The sequence below is a fragment of the Alligator sinensis genome, unplaced genomic scaffold (assembly GCF_000455745.1).
Source record: "Alligator sinensis unplaced genomic scaffold, ASM45574v1 scaffold312_1, whole genome shotgun sequence".
NCBI lineage: Eukaryota > Metazoa > Chordata > Crocodylia > Alligatoridae > Alligator > Alligator sinensis.
This window is the reverse complement of record NW_005842029.1, coordinates 1,799,737-1,816,430: the sequence shown is the minus strand read 5'-3', so window position 1 is coordinate 1,816,430 and position 16,694 is coordinate 1,799,737. Positions and strand designations below refer to the sequence as shown.

Here is a 16,694-nt window from a genome sequence, read left to right as displayed (position 1 = left end):
CAGAGGGCATGTGGATCAGTGAAATGGATGCTTATTTAGGTGGGAGGTGATCCTGGGCTGCAGCTCTGCTTTCTGCTCCCAAAGGAGACAGATGCTTCCCAGGGCATTTTGTCCAATAGATCATAAATTCAAGATATGGTGGATCAGCATTAAGAGGAGGGCTGGAAAATGCTTTGGGCAATGACAAAGCCTTTACTACATGATCCATAAACAGCAGCAGGTTTTGGCATTTACATCTACTTTTAGGATTCTGTTACCTTCTGTGGACCAGTGTGTTGTACTTGCCACAAAGGAGAAAAGAAAGCTGATCTGTATGAAAGTGCCAAAAATTGCAATTATCCAACTGTGTGCCTATTATTTAGGTGCATGGAGCCTTCGGCAAAGCCCATGTCAAAGCGACTTAACTGCTGTGTTACCCTTGCAAGTTTGATTAAAGCTGGTTTGGGTAAACTGGCACATGCTGCAACCACTTCCCACCTATGGCACAGACACATCCTTTGATACATCTCATTACGAGGCTCTGCTCAAGCAGGTACCGTTATTAGAAGAAAGATGTTTTGGAAGGGCTTGTTTCTTCTCGATACAATACATGGGGAAACAGCATATGATTGTTTACAATGGGATTCTAGTCTCTCTTGTCTCCTGTTCAACTTTGTCAGGGCTGCTTAGATAGGCAGGGACAGAATGGGAGTTGTACTGTCTCCAATTTATGGATGATACCATTTTATCAGACCTAGACAGCACAAAAGTAGCGCCCAGTGTGCAGCCAGAACAGACCATGGAACATATAACAACTTATCCACAAATGTGAAGGAAGTATTAGTGATATACTCTGTTGTTCCTGATGCAATTATCTACATCAGCCATATGAAAAAAGAAGTATACAGCCAAGATTAGGGCTTGAATGAGGGGTAGCTGGTTAAAAACCTATCTGAAGGACACTAGTTGTTCAGGTAAGATGCGAATCCAATCCTAAAAACCGGAAGAGCAATTTTAAATTCTCTTCATTGACTAAATTTCCATTCTAGTTGTAACTCTGATTTACAAACTGCTGATCATGTTGGACATTCAGTTACCAGCAACATATTGCTTTTTTTTACCTCTTAAGGCTGTAGAAGAAATTGTGCCATTTTTTGAATTTAGATCTCTCCACCTTACTTTAATGCACTCCATAAGGTACTAAACATTAACTTCCCTTGGTAACTTTAGCTGGTACAATATGGCAGCTTGTCTGTGGCAGGGGTCAGATCAGCACTCGCATTACATAAGGCTGTATACAAATAACTAGTGTATTTTCAGGTACATTTTCCATGTTGCACTGAAAAATTCCTCTCTCTCCATGCAACAATGATAAAAATACCTGAAGAACTTGAACTATAGCCCCAGGTTTATTTATGATAGATGGAGCTGGAAGTAGGACAATCTTGAGTCATGAAGTGTGCAATCTACTTCTGGCCTCAATTTGTCAAAGTCTAAATTTACTGACCTTCAGGTCATATTGCATGCTCCATTTGTTCTCCTTAGCATTTAATGGGAAATAGGAATAGGATTACTAATAGATTGCTCAAGGTGACGGGTTAGGCGTGGCAGCTTTTTAGAGAGCCAGGTTACAGAATGGGCACATTCATATAAATAAATAAATAAATAAATAAAAGTATGCATCAATGTATTGATTCAAATAGATCCAAAGTCTCTGTGAAACATGTGCATGTTCATCCACAATTTCCTCTGTTGCCTGCATTTTTAGATTTCATATTTTGGGTTCTAATCTGCAAAAGGCTTTTTACTGTTAGGCAATTTTTACATGGGTCCTTAAATAATCAAATCTTCTTTCTACAGAATATTCTTTCATAATCATAACACTATAAACCTGCTTTTGTGACTTCTCCATTTACATGGTCTTTCTATAAAGTAAAAATAGCTCCAAACAAAAATCTGAGGGTAAAGCAGTTCTTGCTTCTTTCTGTATGGACTCAGTCTACTATCAGCCTGCTAAACAAAGATATAACCAACTGAAGACAGCTTCAGCAAAAATAAGTTACTAATGAAAATACAAAGCAACCACACAAATCTTCCAGTAGACTTAGAAATATTTACACATGAAAATTTTGATTTACAAAAATATTGTAGAATATGGAACTAAATGAATGGCTTTGATTTTGAGGATTTGAGCTGATAAACTTATAACTCTCAAGATTGGATCTTCTCCATGTGCAATACTGTGATCCAAATTTAATTAACCATCTTGCATGCCTGTGGATGATTTGCACACATTAGGTTTATGTTTATATATGTATGTAATCTTGTTAAACACCCATATACTGCAGTTAGATGCAAGCAGTATCAAAAGGTAGGTCACAGAGCTGCATCAGACTTGGCAGCCCTGATTGGGTAGGCAGGTGGCAATTTGAGGATACTAGGGAGAGGGATAAGGACAGATGGTCTGAGTTGGGAAGCTTTGTTGTTGAGGCTGTTTGGAACGTTGGAGACTGCCTAGGGACAGGAAACTGAACTAGAGGTTCCCCAAGTAGCTGGTGGTGGTGTGGCTGGGAAATTATGAACCAGTATGGCTAGGGACAGACATTACACATAAACCAGTTTAAGTGATCAGAAAGTGATTTAAGCCTGTAACAGATCAGAAGTTCAATGCACATAAATCGGTTTCAAAATGGGTGAAACTGGTTTGAGATAAACCTGGTTGAATGCAGTATCAGACTTAACTGATTTGGGTCAAACTGGTTTATGCAGTGTCTGTTCCAGACCCCTTACTGCTTTAAGTTAAAACAGACTCCCCCAGCATCCTGGCATGCTCTCTGGCAGGGTGGGGCTCTCTGCTACACAGCAGAGCTGTCCCCTCCCCTCTGCTCTCTGGCTAGAGCTCCAGCAGAGACTGCAGACATCTGCCTGGTTTCCCCCTTCTCCCTCCTTCCCCCCTCTGCCTTACACAGACACCTCTCATCATTAGCTAGCATACTACATGCTGGCTACGGTCTGTGGTGTGGGAGATGGGACAAAGGCAGACAGGACAGTGTCCACTTAGGGCTTTTTGGAGCTAATAAACAGGTAGCTGGTAATGTCCCTCCGTTCCTGCCTTGGAAAACATTGTTTAAGAGCTTGAACTAATGAGAGATGCTGTTGTTTTGTTTGATGGGCTGATAAATTATAACAATTCCCTGTGTAACTCCCTACTGTGTAAGTCAATGCTCTGTTATCCCCCCTAATCAGAGCCTCCTTCCGGCAGGGCTCAGCCATGCCGCCCCTCAGCACCTTAGAAGGGAAGGGAGGGCTGCTCTAATGTCCCCCAATTTCTAGTCTGAGCCACTGCAGGCATGTGCCAGCATTTCTGCAGTCCAGAGGGGGTGTCTCTGAGGTTACAAACTGGTTTAGCCTAGCCAGGTTAAACTAACCTACAAAGATTGAATCAATTCAGGATCAGGCTTTTTGAATGTCTGTCCCTAGCCTATGAGTTCTTTCCTCTTTTGCTGCCTTTTAGCTGCTTGTTCCTGACTGATATCAAAGTAGGAGGGAGACTGTGCCTGGATGTCTATACAGTGAGGCACAGCACTCCCTAACAGTGAAAATTAGGAAGTTAGAAGCAAATGCCTAGTCTCTCTTTTCAGCTGAGATAGACGTGAAAATTCAGCTGTGATGTGGGACTGCATGACTGAGTCACCAAATACGTACCCCTTGGCAACCCTAACTCCTGCACCCACACAGAGCTCCAATAAAATTAGTAGAGCAACATGTGGATGTATGTCTGTCTCCATGGATCCAGTTGCAGGAATAGCGCCTTAGTTAAGAGCCAGGCAAACAACACTCTTTTATGAGTCCCTAGACTATATTTTTGTGCATCTGCAAGGAAGTGAGAGGGGTTTGGAGACCAAAATAAATTAACAATTCGAGTCTGATAGGACAGTAGAATAAAATAAGAATGCATCTACTGCATCACAGTAAATCTGCAGGCCTGCAGACTGTTGGAGTTAATCTGAATTGCTGGAATCCATTTTAGAAATCCAAACAGTCCATAGTAATCTGGGTTCTTTCTAACAGAACCTTTGTGACCTACCAGTAACTCAAAACCATTCTGAAGTTTGTGGTCTGGGCCAAGTATCACATTCTGTTCTACTAGTTTTTAGTTCACAAATCTTGATCCAGTTTCAATGCTGAAGCCAGGACCCAGCTTCAGAAAAATGTAGTGCATTACTGCCAGGGTGTAGGTTATATGCTGTGACTGTATGCTCTAGTCCAGATGTTTCTCTGCTTGAAAAGTAGTACAAATGTCAAACAATAAGTATAAACAGCAGTCCTGGCTTCCCCTCTCCTTTGGGTTTGGAAAACAATTTACTGCTGCCTGATTGTGAATCATCAGAGCTTCATTACAAATACATTTGCAGTTTTTTTCCCACCATGCCACCACCTAACAAAGGATGCAGAGTGCTAATTAGCCAGAGAGTAAAAAAGCATTCCATTGCTTCCAAACAAGATATCAACAAGTTGAAAATAGATCATTGTGGAGGTTTGATAAAACAATAATTATAAGCAGGTTGACAAAGATATACATAAAAACAAGTATGGACATGAGACAAAACTTGATGCTGGAAACACCTGTTTGTTGAACCTTGCACTAAGTAATATGTTCTGTACATTTCTAAAAGTTAAAAAAAAAAAAATCAATGCAAAAAAGGATCATAGGAAAATGGGGCTAGAAGGGACCTCACAAGGTCATCTAGTCCAGCTCCCTGCTTAAGGCAGGAGCATCCCTGATTTAAGCCATCCAATGCAGGTGTCTGCCCAACCTTCTCTTGAAAACTTCCAAGGATGGAGATTCCACCAGTTCTCTAGACTGCCTGTTTTAATGCTTGTCCACCTTCACAGTCAGAAAATGTCTCCTAATCTCCAGCCTAAATTTTCCCTGCTGTAGTTTGAGGCCATTGCTTCTAATCCTGTCCCCTACAGCCATGGAGAAAAGCTCATCATCTCCATCCTCTCTATAATCACCTTTCAGGTATTTTAAGACTGTCATCAAATCCCCTCTGTGTTTTCTCTGCTCCAGAGTAAAAAAATCTAGTTCTTTCAGCCTTTCCTCATAAAATATGCCTCCAAGGTCCCAAATAATTTCTGTTGCTCTGCATTAGACCCTTCCCAAACTGTCCATATCCTTCTTGGGAGTGTGGGACCCAAAACTGGACACAGTACTCCAGGTGAGCCCTTACCAGTCCTGAATAGAGTAGAAGAATTGCTTTCTTTGATTTGCAAATGACACTTCTGTTAATACAGCCTACTATACTACTGGCTAATTTTGCAACAAGAGCACATTGTTGGCTTATATGCACCTTATGGTTTACTGTAACACCCAAGTCCTTCTCTAAAGTACTGCAGCCTAACCAGTCATGCCCATCTTTGCTCATAAAAAGACTATTTAAGTGAGTTTAACCTTTCTTTGCACACAGCTAGCCATTTAGTCTCAATTTTAGGTCCACAGATTTTAATAAGACTCCAAAACTGAAAAGCCATTAAAAAAACAAAACAAAACAAAACAAAACAAAAAACCAAAAGAAAACTATTTGTAATTTTTCCAGCACTGAGTATAAGCTTCGGAAAATAATGAAAGCCCTGAAGAGCTAAAGGAATAAAACTGTCGCAATTAAAAGCGTCTATATGCAGGCTAATCAATCCTGAAACCCCACCCTCTCCACACCTAAAATTCTGAATGTGTGTAATGTGCTGAAATGTGGTTGTTCTGTAAAATGTTCTTACAGAGAAATAAAAATAATAATAATAATAATAATAATAATAATAATAATAATAATATGTCAACATTTGTTTTACTTTAAACTTGCTGTAACAAAATCATTACTGCCAGCCTTGCTAGAGCATGGAGAGATCTCAGAGGATTTCTATTCTGTCAGATTTTTCTTCCCGTAGAAGGAAAAAATAGCTGAGAAATTTTCCCGAACTGTAAAAAACACGACAAAAAACAAATTGCTGAATGCTTTACTGAAATGAAAAGAAAAAATATATGCAAAGGATGTAATGAAAGCAAATACCATGTGAAATAAAGGACACAAAAACCACAGAGCAGCTCATCTTGTGGTTGGACCCACAATCAGAGTTTATTGTCACTTTCATGTGCTCTTCTCTGTAGCTCAGTCCTTCACTGTAATATCATGGGAGCTTCCCACCTTTTTCTTGGGCTACAATACTTAGCTCAAACCTATGTTACATTACAGAACTACGTCTTGGGACACGACTATATTATAGACTCTCTGCTGCTGTAGCTATGCTGTCATAGATATGTTAACAGAGTCTCAAGTAAAGATGCAGTGTACGGCAGCAGAAGAGGTTTTCCTGCCAAACTTAGCTATACCTCCCTCAATATCACAAGCTAAGCCAGAAAAAGCTATCTTCTGCCAACACTGCTTTCTCTTCACGAGGGTCTTTTCTGTTATAGTTACATCAGCTAGTGGGTGTGATCTTTTCACCCCTGCTGGCCAACATACTTATGCCAGCAGGGCTTGTACCATATGCAGGCAGTCCTCGACTTACAACGTTTCAAGTTACAACGTTTCGCACTTGCAATGTTTATAAACTGACACCCTGTTTCAACTTTATGACATCAGTTTCGACTTTACAATGCTTGATCCGATGAGACACCATGACAACGAACAAGTTTGCTGCATCGCTTATCTCCCTGGAGAACATCTGTCCAAACGTCCTTGGACACTTTCTTTAAGAAAGCAGACAAGACTCCAGAAAAACCTGCAGCCAAAACTCCTGAGAAGACTCCAGTCATGAACCCTTCAGAAAGTCCAGCCAAGAACCTTTCAAAAAGTCCAGCAAAGTCACCTCAAAGAAGTCCTTCCAAATCAATATAATTGCTATTTACAATAAAAATACATTAATGTAGCTATATTACTCATCTATAATTGAATCGAGTACAAAATTCTGGGGTATTGTTGGTGAAAATAGGGTATTGGGCCTTGGTTCAGGAACCAATCCCCCATTTATAACATTGTTTCTTATGAGAAAATTGATTCCGAGTTACAACATTTCGACTTAAGATGCAGTTTTCAGGAACCAATTGTGTCATAAGTCCAAGGACTGCCTGCACCACACAATAGACTCTTTTGCCAGGTGACCCTTTACACTGCAGCACTGAAGGAGTTTTCCAGAGCTCGTATCTTCTGCTTTGGGAACTAATTGCCTCTAGTACAGCATATTGTGCTCCTTGGTTACTCGGGGTGCTTTTACTTATTTATTTATACACACACACACACACAAGTTTTACGTTTCCAGGACAAAGTTTTCTTCAAAACATTTTTTTGTGTATCTGGTTCCCTTAAGATAATAGCATGACAGTTCAGACCAATACTATCCTCTGCTAGTCCAGGACACAGGCTCCTTTCAGCCAAGATCACAAATCAGGCAAACAGACTGACACTTTTGTAGACAACTGAAGACAAGGATGAGACCATACAATTCATTGCCCCAGACACCACAGGAAGACAAGACACCAAGAATGTGGTTTATCTAGGGCACAACTGTATTAAGTAACACATCTGGGAACTATTTGGCAATAACTTGTTCAGCACAGGTCAACCTTCCTTTGGAAGGGGAAAGGTAGTTGGGAGCCAGTAAGCTTATGTTGCATCCCTTTTAGCCAATTAACAAGGCACAAAACCCCTTCCTTCTGTCTTTTCCACAAGCCCACAAGGAAGTGGGAAGTAGGGAAATCTTTGAAGAGACTAAAAGTTTCTCCTTCCTCTCTTGTCCTAAATTCTAACCTTGTCTCTTCCTGATCCCCTGGCCACTTCTTCTACACAAGACACTGACTGTGCAGTTGTTACTGCGAAGACATCTGAGTTACTGTGAAGTAGAATCACTGAACAGCTTTTAGGTGATGTGAATGCACAGTAGTTTATTACTACTGTGCAGTAAGCTTTGTGCCACATGACGCCACTGTGCTGTAGTAATGAGCTACTGCCCAGTCAATGGCTCATGTAGGCACAATCCCTGACAATGCAGAGACAGCAAGCCTTTGTACTACTTTGCTAGATTTTTTAAAAACATAATTATGCAGTGTTTCCATTTGAGATTAATAAAAGGTTTTCTACAAACAAGTGTTTCTTTCTGTCTGTCTCTCTCATATGCGTATGCACACACGTAGACGGAGGGAGAAAATGTTATGGGGAGGAGGGGCAAGTGCATGTACCCGCATGAGAATTACAACTCCCATCATGCTCTGCATGGTGGAAGGAATGCGCCGTTAGCCTCTTCTTTCTCAGCCACGTGGAGGTGAACGTGTGCGGGGCACTGGCCTGGCTGCACGCTGAGCAGTGCCATGGTGCTGCTGCTGTTGCTGGCTGCCACAAAATTAGTTTGTGAGTAGCTAAGCCCTTCCACGCCCCAGCCTTCTGCTGCCTATGTGCACATGCATGCATGCACACACACACAGCAACAGCGTAAACCTTTCAGAGAACCAATTCAGCTTCTCAGGACTTATTTGCCTTTACATGCAAGAAATGTTTATGTACTGGTTGTTAATATTTAACCCTCATACAAAGTATTTCCCTTAATGCAAAAATGTGTCCTGTTTACCAAATGTATTAAGTCAATTCTAATAATCTCTTCACATAACAATGTTCAGATAATTGATTTAAACATAGCTCAATGCAGCTCCCTGAGAGCACCAACTAGGAGTTCTGGACATAAAAGCGTTAAAGATAAAACGGGTTAGGATAACATGAAGAAACTTTCACCTACCATGAAGAGAATCTCATAATTTTCAATCATTTTTTGTACTACAGCTATGATGGCAGTACTCTCTTCTGCTCGAGCTGAACTCTGAACTGAGAATTCTTTGTCTGTAGACTTCTGTTTGTGTAACAGGTTGGGACCAAATATGGTGGCTAGGTTAAGTGATGTCATTTTATTCCCAGTAACCTAGAAGAAACAGAGCACAAAATCAGGAGCACCAAAAGCTGGGTACAAAAGGAGACTTGGGAAAGAAGTAGTGTCATGGAATATCCTCATCCCTTCAGAACCCAGTAGTTAGAACACTGCTGGGTTGTAGGAAACCCGAATTCCCTCTCTGAGCAATTCACAGCATCAGCAAAAGATAAAACCAATGTACCATTTTAAATAAGTATGTATATTTTCTGGTGGACAGAGTAAATAAAAACCCAAATATCCCTCTATATACAAGATGCTCGAACCAAGCTGTGAGTGGTTTTTACTAATCATCTTCCTTTTGCTTTTTTGAACTGGGACATTTATTCTACCTCTACAGCTCTGTACTCACAGAAGCAACAATAATCCTATTCTTGATAATCTATTAGCCTTGAAATAGGACGGTTGAAAGAAATGTTTCTATTAAATGGGTCTTACAGATTTTCCAGCATCAAATTTGTAATTGCAAATATTTATTCTCTTTCTTTTAGAGGTGCACTGATACATCAGTCCCATATTGGATCAGCACTGATATAAAGAAAATTGCCAGTATTGGCAATCAGCTTTTTTTGGCTGACATGGCCAATAATGTTACTGATAAATGCCCCGTGCATGCACACAGCTGGAGCGCAGCAAACAGGAGTCCAGGAATGCAGCCCGACAGCGTGCAGAACAGCCTAGTCTGGCTGGTAAGTCTGTTGTGGAAGAAGGGACATGTGGGGGACAGATTGAAGCCCACACTGGTGAGGGAGGGAGTGGGGCTGGGGCTTGGGCAGGTGCTGCACAGATGGGGTGGGGCATGGGACAGAGCCACAAGTGGCTTAAATTGGAGGGGGGGGCTCCTGCCGCTGCATGCACCCTGGGAGGGCATGGGGGGGTGTGACCCCAGATCTGTACTTGGGGTGAGGGTGGGATGCTGCTACAGGCTGAGGGTGGCGCTGGGCTCTTCCAGGGTGGGAAGGAGTTGAACTGGGTTGCACTTGTTGCAAGCAGTGGCAGTGCTGAGAGGGGGGCTACGGCAAATTGTATGGTGGCTGCAGCCCCCCCCTATAGCCCCCTTCCCAGTGCCACCACAGCCCAGCCCAGGCCCCCTGCCAGCAAGAGCTTGGTGCTCAGCCCGCAGCAGCAGCCCACCCTCGCCCCATGCACAGATCCAGGGGCACATGCTCCCCATGCACACCCAGGTTGCGTGCAATGGTGGGAGCTGCCCCACTTCCCCCTGTGCCCCCGAGATGAGCTGCTCACAGCTCATCCTGTGCTCTGCCCCAGCTGTGCAGTGTCTGCCCCTGCCCCAGCCCCACTCCCTCCCTCACCACAGGGGCCTCGATCTACCCCCCCATGCCCCTTTCTTCCCCCCTCACCCCATCCCCCACAACAGACTTACTAGCCGGATGCTGCTCTCCAAAAAAATCAGTCATCGGTATTGGCCCCAAAAAATCTCTATCTTTACTTTTTTAATATTTAAGGAGACAAGGTTGCATTCAATTGTTCTTCCTTCACATGCTTCCATTTGGCTGCTATTCTGAGGATGCAACAAAAGCTGCCTGCATTTTTAACTAAACAAGGCTGCAGAAGAATTACAGCTGTTGACCAAGTGTCTTTTTTGAGGTAAAAAAGGAACAACAAGTGAACAAATTTTGGCTTTTTTAAACTGCATGCAAAAAATTCATTAAAAAACAAAGAGAAGATGATGAAGCACAGACTATGAAACTGGCTTTCCAGGAGGCTTTTGGTATTCATTTACACTGTATTTTGGGATTGTATGATAGAACATTTATTTTATTTACTATTCATAGTAAGTTTAAACTCTAATTCATAAAAATCTCATTAAAGCAAGCATTTTTATAAGGTCTTTTACATTTCAGGCTTACACAAAAATAAGCATGTGTATAAGTCTGTATGTGAATAGCTTTACTAAAATTAACAGGATGAGTCACTTGTATCTGTGTACCTTTCTGCAGGATCAGGATGAATAATTAAGTGAATATGAGCATAATTATGTATCATCCATAAGAGAGATGCCATTTTATTCCTGATGATTACAATGCTACTTACATAAACTTTCCTTTCTATCACACCTCCAGCTGAGCTGATGCACTTGTAAGAAGCACTTAGCCGTCTTTAATATAGTTGACACACCAGAGCAACTCTTAAGCAGCCTCACACTCTGACCCTGAGTAACAGAGAACCTATGGCTCCTTTTACTTTGGGAAGAAAAACAGAGGCAAATGGAGCCCAGATGGACAGAAAGAGGTGGGCTATTTGTAAACAGAGAGAGGCAGCCACAGCCCAGGAAGGGAAAAAAATGCCTTTTGCTGTGCTCGTACAATAGGAAAGGAACCTAGGGAAGCAGCAAGAGAGCTAGATCCATACTAGCCCTGCTGCTATAGGCCATCCTTGAGGCCAGTAAATCAAGCCCATTAGGAAACACCAGCAGACTGCCTGGAGGGGTCACCTGACTGGAAGGAGGCACGGCTCTGCTGGCATATAAGATAGGGCCAGAGCCAGAGTGGCCAATTGGTCCCCAAAGGCTGGAGGGGAAGGAGCTCTGCAGTAAGGTACCAGTTGAAGTCTGTTCGATAGAGAACCTACTATACCTGAGATATGCCAGTAAGAAGCTGATGGCTGGCAGGGGGATGAGACTTTGTAAGGAGAGGGGCTGCAGATAACCAGTGGTCTTAGAGGATTAAGTTGTAGTCAGAAAGCTGATGTGTTGGTTTGGATTTTACTGGAGGTTCATGAATAGGACTGTGAGGAGTGGTTTTTCAGGTCCCAACAGGCCCAGGAATAGGGCTGAGGCCTGGGAGTACAGGAGACAGGCCTGGGAGCAAGGCCAGAGCCTGGGGAAATCTCATTAAAGCAAGCATTTGCTCTAATGGGAAGGGTGGAGACCAGGCCAAGGAGCCCAAAGGCTGGCTAGGCTTGGGAGCAAGGCTGGAGCTTGAGCAAGGGCAGAGCTTCAGGCCAGAAGCCAGGTCCAACACAGTGGGCCTGGGCTAAAAGGTCCTGTAAAAATAAAAAGGGGAGGCCAATAAAGCCAAGACCCCTACAAGGGAGACTGATGATTCAGTGACATCTGCAAGGCATAGGCATGGTGTAAGAGGAGGTTAGAGCAGGGGTGGACAATTATTTTGGGCGGAGGGCCACTTACTGTGTTTTGGCAAGCCATCGAGGGTCACGTGACATGAAGCACAGGGCAGATAAATATTAATGTGCTAAATTTTTTAGGGGCCCCACAGGCCAGATAGAATGGCTTGGCGGGCCACATCCAGCCCATGGGCCACATTTTGCCCATCCCAGGTTTTGACCTTAAGGCTACAGGTACCCTGGGGGCACAGACAGGCCAAGAAGGTTTACTTAGCTTAAGGGCAGGGCTGAGACCAGGGATTCCAGGCAGCTGGAATTGACTAGAGCTCACTCTAAAATCCATGGGCAACCTCCCTTCCTTAATATTTTAACAAGAATAAGGTGTGGCAGGTGAAGAATCAAGGGAGGCTATCTTAGAGATTGAGGCAGGCAGGAGACATACAACCAACAGGGGGTGCCATGGTCTCCCTTGGGGGCCTGCTTTTGTTACACCCTGCAATGAAACCCACATGAACAGGCTCCTGAACCAACAGAGATCTCTCTGCAGCATCAAGATTTTAGTGGCATAGCTATACAATATTCGTGGCACAATAAAAATGAATACAAGGCAACTCTTACAATGCCTTTCATGACTGTATGAGTACTTTCCTACTAGCTAGTAAATGAAGGTGTAAATAGCAGCATTTAGGTCAGGTTTGTAAAATTCCTTAAGTGACTAAGGTGCACAAGACGACTCAATAAGGTTTGTGCTGCTAAACCAGATGTGCTTTAGAAAATTCCATTCTTGGACAGAACATCCAAACAGCTGATTGCATCAAAAATATTTTGGTTTCTCAGACTGGCTATCACTAGAAGTAATGATAACTGGACTTTTCACCCCAGTACCTCAAAGAGCTTTACTAATGTAAGTGTGATTATCCTTAATACAGGAAAGCAGAGGCAAAGACAGGTCAATGACTTGGCCAAGGTCACACACCAAGGCAGTGATGGAGATGGGTTCCTTAATTCCCTGCCTTTTTCTAATCACAACACTTCTTCCATCTAAAACAAGTGGATGAAACTAAGGGTAAAATTAGGTTGGATAACATTCTATATTTTTTAACAATAAATCCTATTAGACTGTGGCTCTCCCAGAGGAAGTGGTGGATGCCTCGCTGACTAAGTCATGTAAAATCTCAAATGCACAAAGCTTTTGGGAATATACTGTAGTAAATAACTGGATAGCAAGAGAGTGGGTAATGCTGTCTTTCCCATCTGTATTGTCTACGATACTATGGTCTCTGTTTCTCTTCTCTTTAAGAGAAGAGCATAATTGCAAGAAGAGTTTACTGTGATGAAGTAAGCTCTTGCTCATAAAAGTGTATGCATCTCTGATTCAGTTAGTCTTTAAGGTGAATCTCTAACCTACCTTCTTTAAATATTTATTCTCTGATCTAAGGAAACATGGATTCAAAGAAAGTAAATGATCTGAACTTACCTCCTGGCCATCTTTGTCTGTGCTGTCTTCTGCATGGCTAGCCACAGTAGAGAGGAACTGTAAGAGTCTGTGTAGGGTGTCGCAGTTACAGGGAGGTAGAAGATAAATGAGAAGCTGTAAGGTGCTTAGTTGTTCATCTGGCTCTAATACTAGGACAAGAAAAAATAAAAGCTGTAAGGAAATAATTCAAACTAATATAATAAATGCAGAAAAAACACACTGCTCCTGTTGAAAATAATACAAGCACAGAATGGTTTGAAGGAGCTTAATGACCATTCTTATCGTAATGTTTTCATGCAGGTACAGAAAACTTTAAGCACATAGCAACAGGAGCATAAGATATGTTTCTGGCGTTTTGCTCATAGGATTTTATGATTCTGTCCTACCTGATAATGAAACCACATCAGATTCACACACCATCAAAATCATTTGAAACAAAGGTAAGACTCAGCCTTTGGTTCCTTATATATTTGTTAATATGTATTTCTATTTATATAGTTGTGCATCTGCTGTTTTAAAGTATTCAATTCAGATTTATGTTTTAATCATCAAACTCACTGTTTTTCTATTTTATTTCTTATGGAAACTGCAAAGCAGCAATGAATAGCACACAGATTCTTTAGTGCCCATACTCATTTCAAACACCTTAAATAAAATGTTAGTCAAAAGCAGGAAGATGCACTCAAGCGAGAACACAGACACTGAAATCTGGACAGAGTACAAATCCAGTTCTCTGCTTGAAGGATGCAAATTTAAATGTTCCCAAATCAATGAGATGCATGTAGTTTATGCTGATATTTACAAAATAGATGATTACAAGAAACAGCAATAAGGGTTTCCTGTATGACTTCCATACAGGTACATTTAAGTCATGTAAAAACTCAAATGCACAACACTTTTGGGAATATACTATAATAAACAAGTGGACAGGTACACTGCTATTAGTGGCAAACCTATGTATCAGTTAAGCAGACCACCCTAAATAAGAGCTCAGAACACCTTCATACCATGGCCAGAAATGAATTACTGCCCTTGTGAGATTCAGGATGTTATATTACTGTGTAGCAGAAATGTTTTATTTTTATGGAAGACAAAGAAACATTTCCTTGATAAGATTTTCCCCCTCAAATAGAGGCTGGTCAAGGCTATGAAGAGGTTTGGAATGATAGAGAAAGAACAGGATAGAACAGAACAGAAGGGATTAGTGGGCAGAGTACAGTTAAGATAGTAACAACTCTGAAAAATGTGCCCTTATAATATGGCTCTGTTATTTACATAATAGTTTTGTAGGCCCCGAGTAGCAGATCTACTGTGCTGGACTCTTTCACTTATGCATATCCCTTTAAAATGAATGATTTCACATGAGCACAGAGATCTGTTGCTATGGATCCAGTTATAGAATTGGTGCTTATTATATCACATGGATACCACCCCATAAATATGATGTGTGAGTGCACATATACAGAAAGAAAGTGGGGATTTCTGCATTCACTGGATAACCTGGACATTGCTCAGAGTCTCTCTTGTTTTTTGTGGTGTGCCTATCCAGTACCCAAACCAAAAAACAAGTGAGAAAATACAGAAATATTTGAAATGAACTGAGGAAACATGATTATGACTCAAAAAATGAAATACCATTAGTGGCCTTCTAGAACGATGAGCTTTTGAAAAGCAGAAAAAGGAAGAAAAAGATGTTGTAAAGCTCACAAAGAGTGTTGATGAAAGGTGTGTAAAGTTCTCTGGTGAGAAGTGGATCTGGCATGTCTCGTAGAAATTCCTTTAACAAAGCAGCAACATCATGGATGCTGTGCTCTTCATCAAGTACAACATCTACGCCACGGTCAAATTCCTCACGTAACTGGAAAAGATCGAGAGAAAAAAGAAACAGGTTTTTAGACGTGGATTTTAGATGTGTCAAATGTCAGATTCTCGGCAGATTAGTTGCTGGGAAAGGCAAAGGCACAATGTACATTTAACTGCTGCTTATTTACACTATTATGCAAAACAGTGTTATAAAGAGATCACTGCATAAACATGTATGATACACTGGTTTATTTTACTAGGAGATAATACAAATGTTGTAATAAAGCTATGTCTTTACATTCCTCATTAGCAAGTCTCAGATATATTGCTTTGAATCCCAGTGAACGTGTCAGGTGTTTGGGAAGCACACCTGTAAGCTACAGTGGCTTCCAGCAGGGGTTTAAGAGAAAACAGGGTGGTTTGTTTGTATGTTTGAATCTGCTCTAGAGCTTGCTCCCCTGCTCAGCAATCATATAACAAAACAAAACAATACAAAAATTAAAAACAAAACAAAACCCAACCCCCCCACACACTGCCACCGGGATAATCATTTTTTCTTTGTAATGGAATACATCTGAAATAGAGAAACAGATACCTCAATAACTGCAGATAATCCATTTCCCGTACCAAGAAGGCTTGTGAACAGTTTCAAGCATGACAAAAACTGAATTTCAGGTTCTTACAAGTCATGGTACAGAAGATTTTTTAATTGAATATAGATTTTTCCTCCTATTGGGTTCATGATGACAGCACTTATCAACGTAACACAAAGAGACCAAGGCTAACAGTTCTACGTTGCTTAATAAAATAAAACAAGTAATTTAATTCAATAAATATTATAAATAAAAAACAAAATGAATACAAGATTCTAATATAATAAAGGGCTTTGTCTGTCGGTCTGTCTGTACTGCTTTTGATCCATTGCCTGTGTGCCGCCAAAAGGAAGGGGGGCAATTGGCTGAGTGGGCCCAAGTTTAAGCCACTGCCAGGGAAGCTTGTGGCGGTGGCAAACACGCCCCGGCTACCCGAGCAGCAGGGCTTCCCCACACCTCCATACCTGAGGATGAAGGGGTGGGGTTATGGTGGTGGTGCCCCTCCACTGCCCATCCCTGCAACCCCACAGAACAGCCAGCAGGAAGGGGGAGGTGGTGGGCAGGGAGGGAGGTAGAAGAGAGGGGCAGGGGGAGGTGAAGGCGGGGGTCACGATGAGGGCTGTTGTCAGGGTGGGGCGGCGGGGAGGGAGGGAGGGAGAGACGGAGGGAGGGAGGGGAGCAGGAAGGGGGCACCCAAGAATAGCTAGTATGGAGGGGGAGGCAGCAGGGAGGGAATGAGGCTGTGTGGGCCCGGGGGGAGGCAAAGGCAGGCATGGTTGTGGCTG

At 42.1% G+C, this 16,694-nt stretch overlaps 1 protein-coding gene across 6 annotated transcripts in view; it reads right to left on the bottom strand.

Annotated features, from left to right (window-relative positions):
• The window catches only part of ARHGAP6 (Rho GTPase activating protein 6), a 575,699-nt gene that overhangs the window by 14,299 nt on the left and 544,706 nt on the right, over positions 1-16,694 (bottom strand). For all 6 annotated transcript variants that reach the window (XM_025202549.1, XM_025202547.1, XM_025202545.1 and 3 more), the window contains exons 7-9: positions 15,221-15,371; positions 13,514-13,662; positions 8,764-8,943 (exon numbers count right to left, since the gene is read on the bottom strand). In XM_025202549.1, coding sequence (XP_025058334.1) covers positions 8,764-8,943; positions 13,514-13,662; positions 15,221-15,371 — 480 coding nt within the window. The remainder of the gene's footprint in view (positions 1-8,763; positions 8,944-13,513; positions 13,663-15,220; positions 15,372-16,694) is intronic.